This window comes from Ichthyophthirius multifiliis (genome assembly GCF_000220395.1).
Source record: "Ichthyophthirius multifiliis unplaced genomic scaffold scaff_1120509250902, whole genome shotgun sequence".
NCBI lineage: Eukaryota > Ciliophora > Oligohymenophorea > Hymenostomatida > Ichthyophthirius > Ichthyophthirius multifiliis.
Window position 1 is genome coordinate 1 of NW_004086391.1, and position 19646 is coordinate 19646.

A 19646-nucleotide genomic window follows, 5' to 3' on the forward strand; every position below is an offset into this window, starting at 1 on the left:
AAAAGGCAAAAAAAAAATTTTTGCCTTTATTTAATTTTTTGATTTTATTTTAGGTTTTTTTTAAAAAAAGATTACAAAAAAAAAAAAACAATGTAAAAAGTAGTATATATGTATTGTTAATTTTTTTCTAATAAATTAAATATTTTATATATTATTTTACTTAAAGTCTATAATAAGCTTTTAAATTTTAAGATATTAATTAATTAACTTTATAAAATTGCCTTAAATTATATTTTCTTATAAACTTTATTGAGGACTAAAATAATTAATTTGTTTTTTATATATATATATAAAAAAAAAAACAAATAAAAAGAAATTAATAATATAATAATTTAATACATAAGATTTATTTCAAAACAAAATTAATTAATACCAAGTAATAAATATTATTCAAATTTAAATTTAATTATATTATTATTTAGATAAAAGCAAGGACTTAAAAATGTAAATTATAAAATAAAGTTTTTAAAAAATATATTATTTGATATTTTAAGCATTTAGTAGAATAATATGAATATTTAATATAGAAAAGCTTAAATTACATTTATTTATTTTATGTAAAATCTATTATTAATTTATTTATTTGCTTATTATTTTTTATTAATTCAAATATTTATTAAATTCCATAGTATGTAAAATTGGAATTTTATAATCTAATTAATAATAAATATATAATAAAAAATTATTATAATTACATTATTTCTTTTTGAGAATTTCCGAAAATTAAAGCCAAATTTTCTAATAATTAATTTTAAGATAAAATTAAACCAATTTATTTAATTCCATTATCAGTAAATTAATTATTATTGCTATTAAAAATAAATAATAATAACTTTTTTATTTTTACCCAAAATTTAATTTAAATTTTCTAATTTCTCTCATTTTTTACATTTTTTAACTTAAAGCTTACAATGTAATATCAGTCAAGTTAGAATTATAACTAAATAAATTATTAACTATTTATAATAGTAACATAAAAATAAATATTTACTTTAAATTTAATTTAAATTTTCTTATCTTTAATGAATTTCTTATTGAGTCGGCAAAATATTACATTCCTTTGTCTGTAATTATTAAATTATGCCTATAAATAAATATATAATTATTTTATTAACAATATAAATACCTTAAATCGAAATCTATTTCAATAAGATAGTATTGATTTCTTAATAGTCTATTTAAATAAAGAAAGCAAATATCATTAATTTAAATTTGTTATAAAGTTTATAATTATCTAAACAAAAATATATAAATATATATATATATATATATATATATATATATATATATATATTTATATATAATTTTATATTAAAAAAACGTGAAATTGTTATTTGTTTGTTTTTATTTAATAGAAAATTTATATAATTATATATTTTATATCAATTACGTTGTATGTAATCTAAAATGCGTAAGTTTATTATTTTATTAAAGACAATAAGATAAAGCATCAAAATCTTAATCTTTTAACCTATTTTCACTTAATTTATATAAAAAAATCAATTTGTTTAGTATAAATTAGTTTTTAATATATTTATACTGTGTTATAAGTTCTATTGATTACAAACTTTTACATTAATTGAATGTTTAAAATAAATATTTTGTTTATTATTAAGAATGGCTTGTTTATCTAATTAATTAATATTAGTGAATTTAATATTTCTATTAAATATTTAAAATAACTCCAAATTCAAAGTTATAAATTCTATGTTATAGCATAAAGAAATAATCTTACTTAAAATTTATGGATAGCGCAAATTTTATTCGTTTCTTTTATTTAAATAATATTTGTAAATAAATAATAATATATAAATTACATAAAGTTTATATGTAAAAATTTAACATTTGAAAGTTTGTAATGAAATAGTTTCAAAAATTATTCTATAAAAATAATATTATGAATCCTATTTATAAATATAAAAATATTAAAACATATATATATATATATATATATATATATATATATATATATATATATATATCTTTATAAATTTTAAAAGTTTAATAAATTTATTTTAAAAAAAAGTTTAAAACAATAAAAAAAAAAATTAATGACTAAAAAATAATAAATTGAAAAAGAAGATAAAACTAATAATCTTATAAATAAAATAAAAAAATTAATTAATAATAATAAATTTAATTACTTTATTTAAAGATTTATAATATAATCTTCCTTTATTTTCTTTTAAAGATTATCAATATCTTTGAAATCATCATCTTCTATTGTTATTATACATTTTTTGATTTCTTTTAAAATGTTTTTATTCCTTATATTTTTAGGTTGATAACAAACAATATAATTAAATATACTCTTATAAATCATTTTAATTAGAGTATTATTATTTATATATAATTATATCCTTATTTATATAATAATTAATTAATTTTTTTTTTTTTTATCGATTAGTTATAAAATACATTATGCTAACTTTAAAAATATTCCATTTTTATAAATAATTTGTTTATATTTATTTGTTTTCTATAAAATAATTAATATTATATCTAAAATTAACTTTTTTATGATTTTATTATTGGCGCTAAAAGCTAAAATAAATAAAAAATATATATTAAAGTAAATATTAAAATAAAAAGTCTATAAAAACAAAACAAAAAAAACGAAAATAATATTGCTTATAATTTTTCTTAAAAAGGTCGAAACGGAAGATTGTTTCTTGAATAAATTAGTACTGAATATATCAAAAAGTTTATCATTAGGAGATTAATATGAGTTTTTTAAACTAAACTAATTAAAAAATTAATCAAATTCCTCCTTTTAAAAGAAATTAAGAAAGGATGATTGAAGTAATTTAAATTGTATTATTTGAAGAATTATTTAAATGAGAATAGACTTATAAAATTTACTTAATAAAATTAAGTAAAATAACTAAAGAGATTGTTTTAAAAAAAGCCGTTAAATACGGTAGGGAGGGGGGAGGGGGGGGGGAAAAAAAAAAATTGAATTAAATATTTTTTTTTATTTCTAAAAAAATAAAAATTGAAAGAATAAATTAAAGGACTATCATTTAAAAAAGTTTGAAAAGTGTTAGATATTACTGAATATTATTTAATAAAAAATATGAAAAAGTTTATTAAAATAATGTTTTTAGAAGACAAAACAAAAAATTTTATGTTTTTTTATTTAAAAAAAATAAAATAAATTATTGTTGGGGGAAATAAAAAATGGTATTATACATAAATTATAGCATATATTTATAGAGAAAAAGCATTTAAAACTAGTGTTTATCTTAGATATTTAATTTAGTTATAATAAAATCTAAATTAGAGATGTTTTTTAAAAAGAAAATAAATAAAGATATGAATTTTGAAGTGATTTTAAATATAAATAAAACTAATTCTAGTGATAGATAATAAATTACTTTGTATTTTAATTTTATTCTCATGATTAATGATATTTTTAAATAATGTATTTTAAACATATATAAAAATTTTTTATTATTTATTTTTTCTAAAATTAATTAAAAATATTATAAACTGTAATATTATGTTGATATTCTCTAAAAACAAATATATATATAAATATATATATATATATATATATATATATATATATATTTATTTTTATATATATCATATATATTAATAATATTCTTTTTAATTATTTGTTTTATATTATTATTATTTTAAAAAAAAATATCTATTATATTATTTTTATATTAAATAAAATAACTACAAAAAAAAAATATATATATATTTATATATTTCGTAAAATAATCATAATATTCAACCATCTTACCCAAATTAGTTTGTAAAATTTTCATAATCTTTCAACTAATCTTATCCGACGGAAGGTTTAGTTTTTTTAACTGCTTAAAGTACATCTTAATAGCAAATATCTGGCAAAAATAAATTATTTTAAGTTAATTACATATAATTCATTTCCACAATATCACTACCACTTTCATTATCATTTACTGGCATGAATTTATCTCCTATTTTCTTAAATTTTTTTGCCTATTAGAGTTTTCTAACTGGTTCAATAACTGCATCTCTTATTAAAATCGAAATATCAGCCCCAGAACATCCTTCAGTATTTTTAGCGAATTATTAAAATTATTCATCATTAATGTTATGAGGCGTTTTCTTCAAATAATGCTTCAACATAAATTATCTTGCACCCTCATCAGGTAATGGAATGTAAATTCTTTTCTCAAATCTTCTTCTAACAGCAGGATCTAGTCCCCAGGGAATATTAGTAGCCCCTAAAACAAGTACACCCTTATCTTAATGACCTACTCCTTCCATTTATACTAAGAATTCCGTTTTTACTCTCCTTGAAGCTTCATTTTCTCCATCAGATCTATTGGAACATAAACTATCGATTTCATCAATAAAAATAATCGATGGTTATTTTTCTCTAGCAAGTTAAAAAAGTGATTTTATCAATCTAATTATAATATTGATATATAAATATTTTTATTAAAAATAAAAAATATTTACTTTTCAGATTCTCCTACATATTTACTAACTAAATCAGCTGAAGAAACTGAAAAAAAAGTACTTTCGACTTCCGTAGCACATGCTTTAGCTAAATAAGTTTTACCAGTACCAGGAGGTCCATATAGAAGAATACCTTTCCAAGGCTTTCTAGCCCCTTCGAATATTTAAGGGAATTTAATAGGCAATATAACGGCTTCTTTTAGTGCTTCTTTTGCTTTGTGTAAACCGGCTATATCATCCCATTTTATATTGGGCTTTTCTGTTACTATAGCTTCAGATAGAGTGTCTTTGAATTTAGAGTTTTCATCTTTTCCATTTGAATTACTATTTATTTATTTGTGCGTTTTTTTTTTTTTTTAAGTTTTTACTTCTTTTCACCTCCTAAGGCAGCTATTTGTTAGGGTTTGTTTAAGTTTTTTTTTTAATCTTCTAGTAATTACATTTTTTATTCGATTGATTTTATACTGTTTTGGTAGGTTTGAGTTAGACTTTGGACTAATGCAGGATCTGTTTCTCCTAATTATTTTTTTAAGTTTAATTTAATTTAAGAGTATATATATATAGATATTATTTACTTCCTATCCATAGCTATAATTTTCTTAATCCTTGTAAATATAATTAAAGACCTTCTTCTTTTTCTTAAATTGTTTCTCCTTGATTTAGTAATCTTTTTCCTCGGTCAATTAGAGATAAAGTTTCGGCTTTTATTTAAGAATTATCGATTTTAAATATCGGTTATTAAGGTAACCCTTGCATTTTTTTATTCTATTATATAATTTTTTAATTTATATAATAATTTTTTAAAAAAATAATAATATATAAATATATAATATAATATAATTTATGAATAAAAATTAGATTTTTTATACTTAAATATATTTTTTATTACTTTTTTCTATTATTTATATTAATAATTAATATTAAAAATTAGAAAAAATAATTTATTTTTAATAAAAATATATAAACATTATTTTTTTACATAAAAGTTAAACTTATCTTATTAATAGTTTAAATAAATATTAATATATAAAAAAAAAAAATTTTAATATGTATTTTAATAAAGATAAAAATAAATATAAAAAAAAATTAAATTATATTAAGATATATATATATATATATATATATATATATATATATATATATATATATATATATATTGTTTATCTTTAACTAGTAATACATATCAAATATTTTAATACATTTAATTTATATATTATTATTCTTTTTTTTTAAATTATACAATTTTATATTATTTTTTTTTATTTTTTAATTTAATTCTATTAAATTAGCTCTTTTTTCTTTTTTTTTTTTTGAATTATCACAATTCTAAACAATATTTAAATAAAAAATTATATAAATGAATTAAATATATATATATATATATATATAATAAAATATTCTATAAGTTTATAATAATAATAAAATAAATAATTACTTGATTCATAATATCCTGAAATTAATTATTTAGATTCTAACTCTCTTTTTCATATTCAATAATTTATTTAAGTAAATCTTCATAATCTTATATAAATTCAAATTTTTTTGTATTTTCTAAATTATAGTTTATTTTTTTAGATTCTATTATTTAAATATTTTCTATTTAATAAAGATTTTATTCATGAAGTATTTTTTTTTCATCTTCCCATTTTTTTTATTTTAATAAGAAGTTTTCTTTAATTTATTCTATTTATATTTTTTTATTATCTATTTCGTCTTTATTTTATTCTATTTATTTTTATAAAAAAGTAATATTATTTTCTAAACTAAGAATTTTATTTTATATTTCAGTTTCATTCTTATTAATTTCTTCTGAGAAAATTTATAATTCATTTTTATAATTTTCTTTTGTTTTCTATACTTTATATTATATTTCTTCATATTTATTTTATATATCTTCCCTTATTCTTACTTCTTTTTACAAAATTTTATCTTTTTCATCTTTTTCTTCGTTAATTTTCCTTTCTTCGACCTAAATTTATCCTATTTTGTCCACTATTTCTCCCAAAAATATTATTTAATTATCTTTTTATTATATTAGCATTTTTTTTTCTAATTCATTGTTAATAATTGCTTCTTTTAATTAATTTTCTTCGGTTTTTAAATAATTTAATTCACTAAAAATTTATTACAAATTAATCTAAATTGTCTAAAAATATTTATCTTTTTTAGAACTTTCCTATTTTATTTGATTTTATAAATATTCCCTATCCTTATCACTTTCTTCTAATTTTATTTTATAAAAATTTAATTATTATAACAATTCGATTTCTTCTTATTCCAGTTTTTACGAAAATTCTGTTTTTCGTTTTTTAATAATAATAATTCTTCCTCTTTTTATAAAAATACACAATTTAATTCATTTATTCGTTTTTCTAAAGCATTCATAGCCCCTATATAGGCTTAACTTTCCTTTTTACAATGTAATTAAGTAATTTTCATATTATCATATTCATTAAACACTTATTCATAGTTTTTATTTTGCGTATTATTTATAGAATTATTGTATTTGTTTATATAATCTAATTACATTTCATTATTATTTTTAAATTAGGTACTTTAATATTACATTTTATATTTTTTTGTTTAAAATATTTTAATAATATTTTTTTTTTTATATTTAATATATTTATTATTATTTTTTTTTTTTTTATATAAAAATATTTACTATTATAAATAATTTAAATATAAATAAATTAAAAAATGATTTTTTTATTTTATTTATTATTAAAAAAGCTTCATATATAATATATAATCCATATTTATAATTAAATATATCCATTTTCTACTAATTATAAAATGTTTAAATTATTAAAAAAATTTAAATAGATTTAAATAAAAAGTAATGACATATTAAATTATTTAATCAATTTATATAATTTTTAAAAGCAATTTATATAAATTAAAAAATATCATGAAATTTTAAAATATATATATTTAATAATTATTTTATATATTATTTTAATTTTAAATTTTTTTCAATTATTTTTTAATAAAGCATTCATATTATATAGTTAAATATACCATTACAAAATCAATTAATTTACCTCCTCGATTAATTATAAAATTTATCTATAAAAATAAAAATATACTCATTTATTTGTATATATTAAATCTTATTAATCTTTAAAACAAAACTAAAATTAATAAAATTAAATATGTAATCATAAGACGAATTTTTAAAACTTTTATTAATAAACAACAGTAGTCCATTTTTTAATAGTGAATAAGATTTAGAAAAATATGATTTATTAGTTGAATAAGATAACAATGAATCCGTAAAAAATAAAAATAAAAAAAAAAAACATATATAATTCTTATTTTAAAATAGATATAAATTATATAACAATAATAAGATTATAATAATGATTTTTCAAAGTTTAATAATATAATTAAAGCTGAAAATGATTATGATTATTAAGAAAATGAAAACATATAATCTATGTAATAATAGTCTTAAATTTTTGAAAATAATGATATTTTAAAATTTACAAATGAGACTAATTTAGAATAATTTAAAAAAACTACTTTAAATTAATATATTGGATATGAAGATAGTAAAACTATTTATGAATAAAATGAAAGTGAAAATAATTTATAATATATGAATAATTAATTCATATAAAATTATTAATTTAAAGAAGCACAATAAGATATTATACAATAAATTAAAAATGTATAGGAAAACAATAACATATTAAAAGAATAAATTAATTAAAACGTAAAACAATTTTTAAAAATTATGAATTCAAATTTGAATTTAAATAAAAAATAGATTCAGATTTTAGAAATGAAAAATGAATAGGAAGATATAAAAAAAAATGATATATTATAATAGAATGAATAATTATATGAATAAATATAAAAAAATAAACTTCAAGAAAATATAATAAATAACTAAAACTTGTAAAATATAGATGAAGAAAATGATATATATGATATATAAACAGAAATATAAAAAATGAATATATAATAAGACAAATAATAATAAAATCAAATTTAATTTAATATTAAAAATTAAGAATAAAATAACAATTATTATTAAATACATTAAAAATTATAATAATAATAATAATAATAATAATAATAATAATATTATAATAATAATAATAATTATAAAATTAATTACATTAATAAAATAATTAATTAATAGCTACACTTTAATATAATGAATAATTAAGTTTATAATGTAATAATAATTAATAATAATTAGACATAATAGATTATGAAATTAATACATAGAATTAATAGCATATAAATTAATAATAAAATTAGTTTGATTAAAATGTTTAAAATTATTTAAATTTTAATTAATTATAAAATAAAAATCTTAAAAATAACTTAAAAATTAAAGAAATTTAACAATCTTAAAATATTAATAACAATAATTTTTAATACGATAATAATTAATTCTATAACTAATAAAAAAATAGTAATAATTAAATTTAAATAAACTCAAATGAAAAAAAAATTAAAAATTAAAAATAATTAATTTTAAATAATAATAATAATAATAATAATAATAATAATAATAATAATTTTAACAATAGTCATTATAATAATTTAAACAATTTAAATTAAACTTACAATAATAATAGTATAATTTTTAATAAAAGTAATTATAATTTTTAAAAAATTAAATTTAAACTTATTATAATAATAATGACTATGAAAATTAGTCCTTTTCTACAAACTTAGAAAATATTCCATAATTTTTCCTTTATAAAAAATACTTATAATTTTTCCAATTCATAATTTTCTTAAAATTTAGATATATCTTTATAAAAAAATAATTTTGAATATGATTAATAAAATTAATAACTTATATATGAAAATTAAATATAATAAGAATAATAAATATAATAATAACTTTAATAATAATACGAATAATAATTATAATTAGAGGAATATTAAATATAAAGTATTAAAAATTTGGATATAATAGAAAAAACTGATCATTAGACTTAATAAAATTTATAAAAATAATAAAAAACTGAAAATTTTTTTTAAATATAAAATAACACAACAAATTAATAAAAAGAGAATTATTTAGGTACATATATAGACTCAATTAAAAATTGTAATAAAAAAAATGTTGTAAAAAATATTATGAATGCATTTATTTATTTTATGAGTGATAAAAAATTTTAAATCTATAATCAGGAAGATTAAGAATATATACCTAAATTATATAATATATATTAAAAAGAAAACAATTTGCATGAAGATGATCTTGATACAATAAGAAAAAAGTTTAAAAGATATATTTGTTAAAAAAACTTAAATCATTATAGTATATGTTTAGTTATTTAACATCATAATTATGGACCTATTTTTAAATATTATTTAACAGAATAAATATATAAATGGATTAATAATTGTAAGGTCATCGATTTAAGTGCTCATATAAAATTAATTGGATTCTTTATTGAATGTTTTTAAGATTTGTAACTTTTAGATATTCTTAAGAAGCATGAAAAAAAAAGAGCACATTATTAATGATATATAGATTTTAAAAATGTGATAGAATTTTATAAAAAATTATATTAAAATAATTATATTTCACAAATGCATATTAAATTAATTAATTCATATAAAAATAAGGTATAATCAAAAAATATTTTTTTAATTACTATAAATTTGTATTTATATGAAATAATATTATTTTATTTTAAGTTAAAATTAAAAAAATATATTAATGAGTATAAAAAAAATATATATAATAAAATAAATAAAAATAGATAAATTCAAAAAATATAAATATAAAAATAATAATAATAATATAATTTAATTATATTTTTATATATAAAATTAAAAAAAATATTAATTATAAATATATATATTTAATTATATTTATTATATATATAATAATTTTAAATATTTATATTATTTTTTTTTTATAAGAAAATCATTTACATTTCAAAAAATTAAAAGTAAAATCTTCTTAAAAATATTTTTATTTAAAATGCATAACATATTTTATTTCATTTTAAAATTGTTAATTTCAATTTTATATTCCAGAATATTTTTCATTTATAAAAATGCTGGCAAATTAATTCACTTTTTGATAAATGTTGTATTTATTATTGAGCTTTAGAATGGTGAAGACTGTTATTATTAAAATTTTTAATAATATACTTTTGTTTAGAAGTTAAGTTCTAAATAACCAAAGAAGCTTAAATATAAAAAAAATAAGAGAAGTTTTTAGTTTGAAAATAAATAAGGCTAAAATAAAGTTAAATTTTTTTTAAAAAATAAATACGAAACATATAATAATGCTAATTTTAGTTAAGAATAATATTCTATATAAAATTAAAGGGAAAACAATTAATAAGAATATTAGAAAATAGAAAATAATTATTATATTGTAAATTTTGTTGAAGATTAAAAAAGATAAAATTAAAATAATTTAAAAATAAACAATATTTAAAAATAATAAAATTAGTTTAATTTTATAAATTTAGAATATAAATATGAAAAATAGTATTAATAATAATTGTATTTTAAATAATAATAGTATGAAATAAAAGATAATAATAATAAGTATTTATATTATTTATTTTATAATCACTTATAAATTAACTAATAGATTATAAATATTAGTTAAAAATCATATATACATGTAGACTTTTTAAAAAAATAGAATATTTCTCAGGATACTAACGTTATTATCTAATATATTAATTATAAATTTTCTTGCTTTTAAAGATAATGCCCTTGTTTGAAAATACTTAAAATTTATTATAAAAATAATCTAAAAAGTAATGAAATTTTATAAAAAGTTTAATTGCCTACTATTTATGAATATGTAGCTTATTGAATGACTGTTTTTTTAATATTCTTTTACTAGTTTTAATTTTTTTTATTTTTTAAAAGAATAAGTTAATATTTATTTAGAAAATAGCGTATTTTATTTAAAAAGTTTATAGTATTTTTATGTTTTTTTTAATAAATAGAAACTTATATGATAATTTAAAGTTAAAATTATAAATCTTAATTCTAATTTATATAAAAAAATATAAATAATATTAAAAAAATATATTTAAAATTAAAAATAATTAAAATAAAAAAAAATAAAAAAATATAAGTATACATAATAAAAAAAAAATTATAAAAGTATATAAATAAAATAACAAATTAAAAAAAATTATAAAATATAAAGAAATTCAAATAATTTATTAATATAAAATTTGTTTTAAAAAATAAATAATTTAAAATAAATTAAATTAAATTAAATTAAATTAAATTAAATTAAATTAAATTAAATTAAATATACATTGAATTTTAATATCTAAAAATTTACATTTTTTTTTATTTATTCTTATTATTTATATTTTTTTTGATTTGATATATAATAATATAAAATTTCTATAATTATAAAAGTTTTTGTTTTAAAAATATAATAAATATTACTTTAACTTTATTTTATGTTTTAAATTTTTAACTTTTTTTAAATTAATATTTTCAACTTATATTTCTCATTTATATTTAATTTTACATTTCTTTAATATTTTTTTTTAATTTTTTAACATTTTAAGATATATTTTTAAAATACAAACATTAATTTTTATTAATTGCTTAATTTTCTTATAATATCTTTTTAATATAACAAACGCCTTAATAAAAGCTGTTTTTGTGATTGCTAAAGGAATATTTCGAATTCAAGTTATTTTAGTATTTTTATTAATTATTTTTTAATAAATTTTATAATAAATATTTATTTTCTTCTATCAATGCAAAATTTATAAACTAAATAATATCTTTATTAAATTTTTTAAAATATTTTTAGCAACATATATTTTTTTTTTTAGAAATCATTTATTTAATAACTGCATTATTTTTGTTTATATTATTATCTTTTTATTTTTAAAAATAATTATTAAGTTAAAAATATTAATTTGTTAACATAGTATTTCATATGTATAAATTTACTAAATAAATATTTTTATTATAAAAATTTCTTCCATTAATAATTTTCGATTTTTTGTCATATCAAAAATATTAATTTATAAAAAAGATTTAATATATTTTCTATAGTAATAGTTTATTTGTAACTTTATCGTGTAAATAGATAATTTTAAAATTTAATATATTAAATATTAATTTAAGTATTATATTTTATTATTTTTAATAATAAAATATTAACTATATTAGTCGACTATAAAAAAATATTATTATTTTAATATTATTTATAAAATATTATATATTTTAATAATTTAAAAAATCAAATAGTCATGTATGCAATTCTTTAAATTAAAGATATTATCTAAAAATTTTCCATAATTAATTTTTTTTAAAAATATATATTTTAAGTTTATTTTATTGTAATTATTTTAATTTATATTAAGTTAAACTTCTTTTTAAATTTTTTAATATAATTTTAAAAAAATTTAGCATTTAAATTATGTTTAAAATTTAATAATTTAGAAATTTAGAAATTAAGTAAAAATCAATATTTATTTTTTATTTTATTAAATTTTAATTGGAATTAAATGTTTTATTTAATATGAAAATTAAATATTTTAACTTAAACCAAATATTTTTAACTATTTTTATATTTATAAATTTTAATTTATATAAAAAAATAATCTAGAAAATAAAGAAAATACAAATAATTAATTAAAGAGATATTTTTTTAAAGTTATTTATTTATATTGATTTTTTTTTGACGAATAAGAAAGAAGTTAACTTTTTTTTTTTTATTATTATTATTTTTATTAATATATATACATATATATATATTAATATAAAAAATATTTTATTTTTTTACTATAAAATTTTAAATTAAATTATTTAATTATTTCAATATTAAAAGTAAAATAAATAAAAAAGGTACAAATAAATATTAATATATTTTGGGTATAAATATTAATTAATATAATATATATCTATAAATAGAGAAAAAAAAAAAATTAAAAGATAAAACTAAATAAGAAAAAAAAAGAAAAATAAAATAAAAAAATGTCTGAATAAAAAGGATTTGCAACAAAACCAAAACTTTTTGGTAAATGGGATTATGAAGATGTAAAAATAAATGATCCATGCTTCCAAAATTACATAGCCTGTACCACAACAAAATCTTAAGTATTTGTCCCCCACACAGCTGGCAGATATTAAGTAAAAAAATTCAGAAAAGCAACCTGCCCAATTGTTGAAAGATTAATCGGAACTCTTATGTTCCATGGAAGAAATGCTGGTAAGAAAGCTCTTTGTATTAAAATAGTCAAAAATGCCTTCGAAATTATCCATATTTTAACTGGAAGAAACCCCCTTGACGTTTTCGTTAAAGCAGTTTAAAATGCCGGACCAAGAGAAGATTCTACAAGAATTGGTACTGCAGGTGTTGTTAGAAAATAAGCTGTTGATGTTTCACCCTTAAGAAGAATTAACTTGGCTATTTATTTCATTATTAAAGGAAGTAGAGAAAGTGCCTTCAAATCAATAAAATCTATTGCTGAAACCTTAGCTGATGAAATTATTAATGCAGAAAAAAATAACACTTAAAACTCATGGTCAATCAGAAAGAAAGACGAAATTGAAAAAGTTGCTAAAGGAAACAGATGATTTTACGGTTTTTTTATATTAAAAAAAGGGAAAAATAATAGTAATAATTGTTTTCTTTTTTTTTTATTTTTTAAAAAAAGAAGAAAGCTTATTTTTCTTTTTTTTATTTTGTTTTGTTCACAAAATATTTAAATTATTTCGCCTGTTTTTTTTTTTTTTTTTTTTTTTTTTTTCTTTTTTCTTTTTACTTTTTTCTTTTTTTTTTTTAATTTTTTTTTTTTTTATTAAGTTAGCTTTTTTATTATTTTAAGATTAGCAATTTTATCTTTTTTTTTAAATAATAATAATTAAATAAATTTCGAGCATATATTTATTTTAATTATATTTAATATAAACTTTTAGTCAAATTAATAATTTATAAAAAAAACTTATTTAGTAAACATTTTTATTCTAAAAATATTTTTATTTATTTTAATCTTATTTTTTTTAAAAGAAAATTTTATATTAAAATTAAATTTTGTTTTGATTTAAAAGTTAATATACCATAAAAATGTTTATATATTAAAATAAAAAAATATATTAAAATATTAAAAATAAAAAATATAATAAAATCTTGTTAAATTATTAAGAAATATACTAAAAAAATAAATAAACTTTATTAATTAAATATAAATTACTATTTAGTTCTAATTATTTCAATATTTAATTAAAATTATTATTTTTTAAAATAATAATTTTATAAATATTAGCTAGAAATTTAAATTAAACTTATATATTATATAATAAAAAATTAAGGTGTTTTTATTTAAAATATAAAAACATTTACAATACATTTAACTAAAAAATTTATTATATTATAAAATTAATTTTTAATTAATAAAACAAATAATTATATAATTTATTTATGTTTTTTTATAAATATGAATAAGGAAAATTTAAAAATACTAAAAAAACTTAATGTCTTGTATAATAATAATTATTAAAAATTATACAAAGAAGGTAATAGTGATAAAAATTTAGATTTTTGTTCTATTTTTAAAAATAAAATAAAATAAGAACCTAATAAATACACTTCGTATTTAATAAATTCTGTCTCTAAATCTTATTCGCCTTAAAAGACAAATTTTTAGCAAAATTCTCCTATTTTTAATAATAAAAACTAAAATTTTCAATTTAATAAAAAGGAATAAAATTTGAAATAAATACATACTTATACTAATAAAAAAAATATGTAAACAAAAAGGGATGTTCCTTTTTTTAGAAACGATAAAATTTAATAACGAATAAATGAAAAAAAACCTATTATTTTAAAAAAGCATTTTTTTTTTACTAAAGAAGATTAAATTTTAAATAAAAGTTTTTAATAAGCAAAAATTGAAAAAATAAAATAGGTTTCAAGGCCATATACAGCTAGATATTTTTGTTAATAATCATAAAAGACTAATATAAAGTATAATTAAAATATAAATAATTAGAAATTTTATTAAATAGATTAAATAAATAAAATAATTAAAATAAAATAATATAATATATAATGTAAATAAACAAAATGAATATATTACATATTTTTTTAAATTATTATTTAAATTAATAAAAAATATTAATTTTATAAAAATATATAATTATTATAAAATAAATAAAAATATATTTAATTTTATATTATTAAGTAAATACAAAAATATATATACATATATTATTTATATTTATAATATTTTTATTTTTATTTTTATATAATTTACAATTTTTTTTTTGTATTATTATATTTTATAATGTATATTTTATTATTATTTATTTAATATTTTACTTTCGTCTTTTTAAGAAAATTATATAATAAATAAAATGTTTTATTTATATGTTTCCTTATTTATTTTTTTATTTTTCTCTAAATAGTTAATATATTAATTTAATATTTTACTTAAATAATATTAAAACTTTATTACTTACATAGTTATCAAGCTATATATTTTTGCTTTCATTTTCTATAAAAATATTACAATTATATTTTATATATTTTTAACATCTTATTTTATATATAAAAAAATATTTTTTAATTTACAGTAAATTTAAATAAAAAAACAGGGAGAAAAGTTAGAATAAATAAAAAACAAAAAACAATAAATATTTTATTTTCCATTTTATGAAATTATTTATAAAAAAATCATGCTCTTAAAGCATATTTTCTCAATGAGAAATTATCTTTTACTTTTTATTATCTTAAAAGTATACTTTGTCTTTAATTTTTGTTAATTATCTTCTAATTGCTCTAGTTTTTTTAATACGGAGATCTAAAGGTTTCAAAGATTTTCCTTTAAATTCTTATTTTACGGCAGTTCTTCTTTTTTCATTAATAATTGTCAAATATTTAGCAATAGATTTTCTTACTAACTTTTATTTATTTTAAAAAACTTATAAAATATATTTTTGTTTTACTTTTATTTTTCCAAGTTTGTTTGCTGTACCTCCTGCAATTTTTGCAACTCTTAATTAGGAAAGTTCATCTTAAAGTTTTTAGATATCTGATGTCAATTGCTTTTCATCTTAACTTCTAAGCTTAAATACTTTGACTTTTTTATCCATTTTTAATTTTATATGATTTTTTTTGTTTATTAGATTTTTTAAATAAATAATAATATTAATCTTAAATAAATTTAACTTTTTTATATAATTTTATTTATAATTTATTTTTTTAATAAAAATAAATATTAATTGAAAATTAAATTAAATAATTTATTTTATTTTATAATATTAAATAAAACTTTTTTGTTTTAATTATTAAAAATAAATATATAATATTTAATATATAAGTTTTAAATAAATGAATAAGTAAAAAAAATATTGAATAAAAAATAGATATGTGTATATTAAAAAATAATAATTTTTTACATTAATAAAAATTACTATAATTATTTGAATATTTATGTTTTATTTTTTAAAATAATAAAATAATTAAAATAAATTATATATATAATTATCTAAATTTTTAAATATATTTTCTTAAAATTTTATTTTATTAATATATGTAATGAAGTATTTTATGATAAAATCATAAAATTTCAAAAACTCTAATTATAAATTATTCAAAAAAATCTAATTATATAAATACAAATATAATAAAAAATTGAATATAATATTTTATTTAAATAATAATATCAAATTATGATGTAAATGTATATATATTTATTTATAAAAAAATATATATTTAATATTATAAAATTGTATAGTTAGTAAAAAATATATTTGAATGATATAGTATTTTATATTAAAAAAAAAGTATGGAAGAAATATATTTATTTTTAAAAAACATATATATATATATATATATATATATATATATATATATATATATATATATATATATACATATATTTTTATATTATTAAAAAAGTTCAATTTCTTCTTCTTTTTTTTAATGTTAAAATATCACAAAAAATTAATCTATATTTTTAATTTTAAATTATTAAAATAAGCGAACAATTTCTAATTTTAATAATACAATATTTTTTAGGATATATAATTTTTTTATTTTTATTTTTTTTAAATATTTTGTTTAAATATTAATATTATAATAATTTTATTAATAATAAAAATAAAACAAAAATGCTTTGCATATATTTTAATGCTTTTTTTTGAATACGAAAAAAAAATATAAAAATAAAAAATTAATAAATATTTAACAAAATATTATTTTAATAAAAATTCATTAAAATAACAATATTTTAATAAATATAATACTAATATATTTATATTAATAATACAAAAAATAATATATAAAATCTTTAAAGATTTTATATATATTTATATTTTATTAAAAATAAATAAATTAATAAAAAAATTAATATAAAGAAATTAAAATTTTAAATTATAAATATAAGATATTTAATAAATATTTTATATAAATATATTATATAATATAAAATTTATAAAAATAACAATATATTTATATATATTTACATATATATATATATATAATTATACATATTTATTTATAAAAATTATCAACTTAATTTTTTAAACTTAAAATAAAATTAAAATAAAACTTTATTAAAAATTTTTATTTCTTTTTTAATGTTAAAATTATTAAAAAGAAAAAATTGCAAAAAAACTAAAATAAAATAAAATATATTTATAATCATTATTATTCCAATAATGGTTTTTTTTCTAAATTTTCGCCTACAACAACTTATTATTATAGATCCCATTCTTACTATTCTAATCTATTTAGTCCAGTATAATCTTTACTCCACATACCATTAGTCTAATTAAAGAAATCATTTCTAATTTTAGGGTTCCAATATTATTCTTCTAAATAGAAAACTAATGATCTTTAAGTATTCATGCAAATAATATCCACTAATCCATTACTATCCTAACAACTCATATCTTTAACCCCTGATTTAACACTAGGAGGAAGATGTTCTAAATGAGCAACTTCATAAACTTCTTCTTTAGTAGATCCAAATGGAGAAATTCGAGTTACAAATAGCAATTCTTTGTCTTTAGAATATTAAGCTCTAACTACATAATCTTTAGATAAATTATTCATATAATGCAACAATACATGAGTAGCATAGCATGCTATACCTGCAACTGCAGGAATATGTAATCCATTATTATCCCACATATATTAAGTGTGCTATATATTTTATTTTTTAAAATTGAAATTTTTAAAATATTATAATAAATTAAATATATATATAAATAAATACTTAATAATAAGGCCAAAAAATATTATCGAAAGCATGTTCTAAAGGCATATGTGTTTTAAACATTAATTAATAAGGAACAAAAAAGGCACACCAGAAATATCCTACTAAAGTTGAATAAGTCCAAAACTTAGCCCATTCTAGCAATCTAGTATTCTCATAAAGGATTTCTCCTTCTTCGAAATTCAAAGATTCGTGTGGATTTACACTTGGAAGTTTAACAAAAGGTTAATCTAAGAAATTCGGGTGATAAATATCTCCTTCTAACCTCAAAAGTCTCTCAGCTGGAGTACCTAAAATTTCTGGATGACCCAATCTGTCAGCAAAATAATCATATCTTTGATCATAAGGTACTTCAACGTCATATTTATACCCTTTATCGTGATGGAAATCTTTTGTAACGGGTCTATTGGCTAATTCTTTAGGCCATTCTACATCAAAATGGGTCATTTTGAAGAATTTAGGATAATAAACAGACTAATCAAGCCATCTATTTTCGTTTTTATAAGCATCTTCGTAAAAATCGCTCCTATTTCCTGTACATTCAGTTAAAGGTTTTCCACTATAATCCTACAATCCTTTAGAAATTGTAGTATGAATACCAGGGACTCCTCTTAAATATGGACGATCCATCTTTGCTAAAATATTATGTACTTTTCTTTATAATTCTAAATTTCTTTTAAATTAATCAATTATTGCATTTTTAGATTAAGTAGTTGTTTAAGCATTATAATCATCTCTTTCAGATGAAATATAGTCTTTGGATTTGGAATCATAATGAGATAATTAAGTAGATGGATGAGGCTTATAATCTAAATAGGCCCAGTTTTAAGCTTCTGGAGTTGTATATCTTTAACGAACTTAATTTAAATATTATTCATTATTTATGTTATTTTCGTGATGATCAGTAAGAGTAGTAGATGAACTAAATTTATATGTTTATTGGCTTTTAAAAATAATTTTGTTTGCTAATCTTGTTATCAT

At 14.4% G+C, this 19646-nt stretch overlaps 4 protein-coding genes across 4 annotated transcripts, besides 56 other annotated features; 1 reads left to right on the forward strand and 3 right to left on the reverse strand. All coding sequences in view use genetic code 6, as the record gives it.

Annotated features, from left to right (window-relative positions):
* The first annotated feature begins 1244 nt into the window (after window positions 1-1244).
* Window positions 1245-1303: a microsatellite.
* Window positions 1248-1312: a microsatellite.
* Window positions 1313-1932: 620 nt separating this feature from the next.
* Window positions 1933-1982: a microsatellite.
* Window positions 1983-2341: 359 nt separating this feature from the next.
* Window positions 2342-2387: a microsatellite.
* Window positions 2388-2545: 158 nt separating this feature from the next.
* Window positions 2546-2589: a microsatellite.
* Window positions 2590-3525: 936 nt separating this feature from the next.
* Window positions 3526-3598: a microsatellite.
* A 30-nt stretch (window positions 3599-3628) lies between these two features.
* On the reverse strand, window positions 3629-5902 carry IMG5_109960 (vacuolar sorting protein, putative; the record flags this gene model as incomplete). The annotated part of the gene is made up of 6 exons (XM_004034863.1): window positions 3629-4405; window positions 4459-4782; window positions 4827-4974; window positions 5034-5223; window positions 5348-5353; window positions 5894-5902. The coding sequence occupies 6 exons, from the start codon at window positions 5900-5902 to the stop codon at window positions 3742-3744; spliced, it is 1341 nt and encodes a 446-aa protein (XP_004034911.1). The 3' UTR covers window positions 3629-3741.
* Window positions 5213-5262: a microsatellite.
* Window positions 5560-5615: a microsatellite.
* A 226-nt stretch (window positions 5903-6128) lies between the features above and the next one.
* Window positions 6129-6197: a microsatellite.
* An 843-nt stretch (window positions 6198-7040) lies between these two features.
* Window positions 7041-7122: a microsatellite.
* Window positions 7061-7129: a microsatellite.
* Window positions 7127-7156: a microsatellite.
* Window positions 7157-7322: 166 nt separating this feature from the next.
* Window positions 7323-7365: a microsatellite.
* A 1149-nt stretch (window positions 7366-8514) lies between these two features.
* Window positions 8515-8574: a microsatellite.
* Window positions 8515-8579: a microsatellite.
* A 104-nt stretch (window positions 8580-8683) lies between these two features.
* Window positions 8684-8729: a microsatellite.
* A 223-nt stretch (window positions 8730-8952) lies between these two features.
* Window positions 8953-8994: a microsatellite.
* Window positions 8977-9119: a microsatellite.
* Window positions 9120-9261: 142 nt separating this feature from the next.
* Window positions 9262-9355: a microsatellite.
* Window positions 9292-9375: a microsatellite.
* Window positions 9305-9355: a microsatellite.
* A 757-nt stretch (window positions 9376-10132) lies between the features above and the next one.
* Window positions 10133-10195: a microsatellite.
* Window positions 10164-10243: a microsatellite.
* Window positions 10238-10329: a microsatellite.
* Window positions 10290-10349: a microsatellite.
* A 507-nt stretch (window positions 10350-10856) lies between these two features.
* Window positions 10857-10897: a microsatellite.
* Window positions 10898-11461: 564 nt separating this feature from the next.
* Window positions 11462-11542: a microsatellite.
* Window positions 11464-11542: a microsatellite.
* Window positions 11465-11524: a microsatellite.
* Window positions 11487-11526: a microsatellite.
* Window positions 11506-11585: a microsatellite.
* Window positions 11526-11598: a microsatellite.
* A 68-nt stretch (window positions 11599-11666) lies between these two features.
* Window positions 11667-11727: a microsatellite.
* A 212-nt stretch (window positions 11728-11939) lies between these two features.
* Window positions 11940-11989: a microsatellite.
* Window positions 11948-11990: a microsatellite.
* Window positions 11991-12622: 632 nt separating this feature from the next.
* Window positions 12623-12669: a microsatellite.
* Window positions 12670-13346: 677 nt separating this feature from the next.
* Window positions 13347-13414: a microsatellite.
* Window positions 13415-13416: 2 nt separating this feature from the next.
* IMG5_109970 (hypothetical protein) lies at window positions 13417-14105 on the forward strand (the record flags this gene model as incomplete). The annotated part of the gene is made up of 1 exon (XM_004034864.1): window positions 13417-14105. The coding sequence occupies one exon, from the start codon at window positions 13417-13419 to the stop codon at window positions 14017-14019; it is 603 nt and encodes a 200-aa protein (XP_004034912.1). The 3' UTR covers window positions 14020-14105.
* Window positions 14106-14164: 59 nt separating this feature from the next.
* Window positions 14165-14242: a microsatellite.
* A 275-nt stretch (window positions 14243-14517) lies between these two features.
* Window positions 14518-14571: a microsatellite.
* Window positions 14572-14802: 231 nt separating this feature from the next.
* Window positions 14803-14841: a microsatellite.
* A 575-nt stretch (window positions 14842-15416) lies between these two features.
* Window positions 15417-15488: a microsatellite.
* Window positions 15489-15549: 61 nt separating this feature from the next.
* Window positions 15550-15592: a microsatellite.
* Window positions 15552-15598: a microsatellite.
* Window positions 15561-15599: a microsatellite.
* A 38-nt stretch (window positions 15600-15637) lies between these two features.
* Window positions 15638-15685: a microsatellite.
* Window positions 15641-15697: a microsatellite.
* Window positions 15649-15691: a microsatellite.
* Window positions 15651-15726: a microsatellite.
* A 277-nt stretch (window positions 15727-16003) lies between these two features.
* On the reverse strand, window positions 16004-16543 carry IMG5_109980 (hypothetical protein). Its single transcript, XM_004034865.1, has 2 exons — window positions 16390-16543; window positions 16004-16344 (listed from the first exon to the last, which is right to left on the reverse strand). Exons 1-2 carry the CDS (start codon window positions 16534-16536, stop codon window positions 16141-16143), a joined length of 351 nt encoding a protein of 116 aa, XP_004034913.1. The 5' UTR covers window positions 16537-16543; the 3' UTR covers window positions 16004-16140.
* Window positions 16544-17014: 471 nt separating this feature from the next.
* Window positions 17015-17065: a microsatellite.
* A 63-nt stretch (window positions 17066-17128) lies between these two features.
* Window positions 17129-17172: a microsatellite.
* An 89-nt stretch (window positions 17173-17261) lies between these two features.
* Window positions 17262-17325: a microsatellite.
* A 160-nt stretch (window positions 17326-17485) lies between these two features.
* Window positions 17486-17515: a microsatellite.
* A 254-nt stretch (window positions 17516-17769) lies between these two features.
* Window positions 17770-17809: a microsatellite.
* A 15-nt stretch (window positions 17810-17824) lies between these two features.
* Window positions 17825-17868: a microsatellite.
* A 22-nt stretch (window positions 17869-17890) lies between these two features.
* Window positions 17891-17947: a microsatellite.
* Window positions 17948-17991: 44 nt separating this feature from the next.
* Window positions 17992-19646, reverse strand: IMG5_109990 (hypothetical protein; the record flags this gene model as incomplete). Its single annotated transcript, XM_004034866.1, has 2 exons — window positions 17992-18592; window positions 18666-19646. The coding sequence occupies 2 exons, from the start codon at window positions 19644-19646 to the stop codon at window positions 18089-18091; spliced, it is 1485 nt and encodes a 494-aa protein (XP_004034914.1). The 3' UTR covers window positions 17992-18088.
* Window positions 18627-18675: a microsatellite.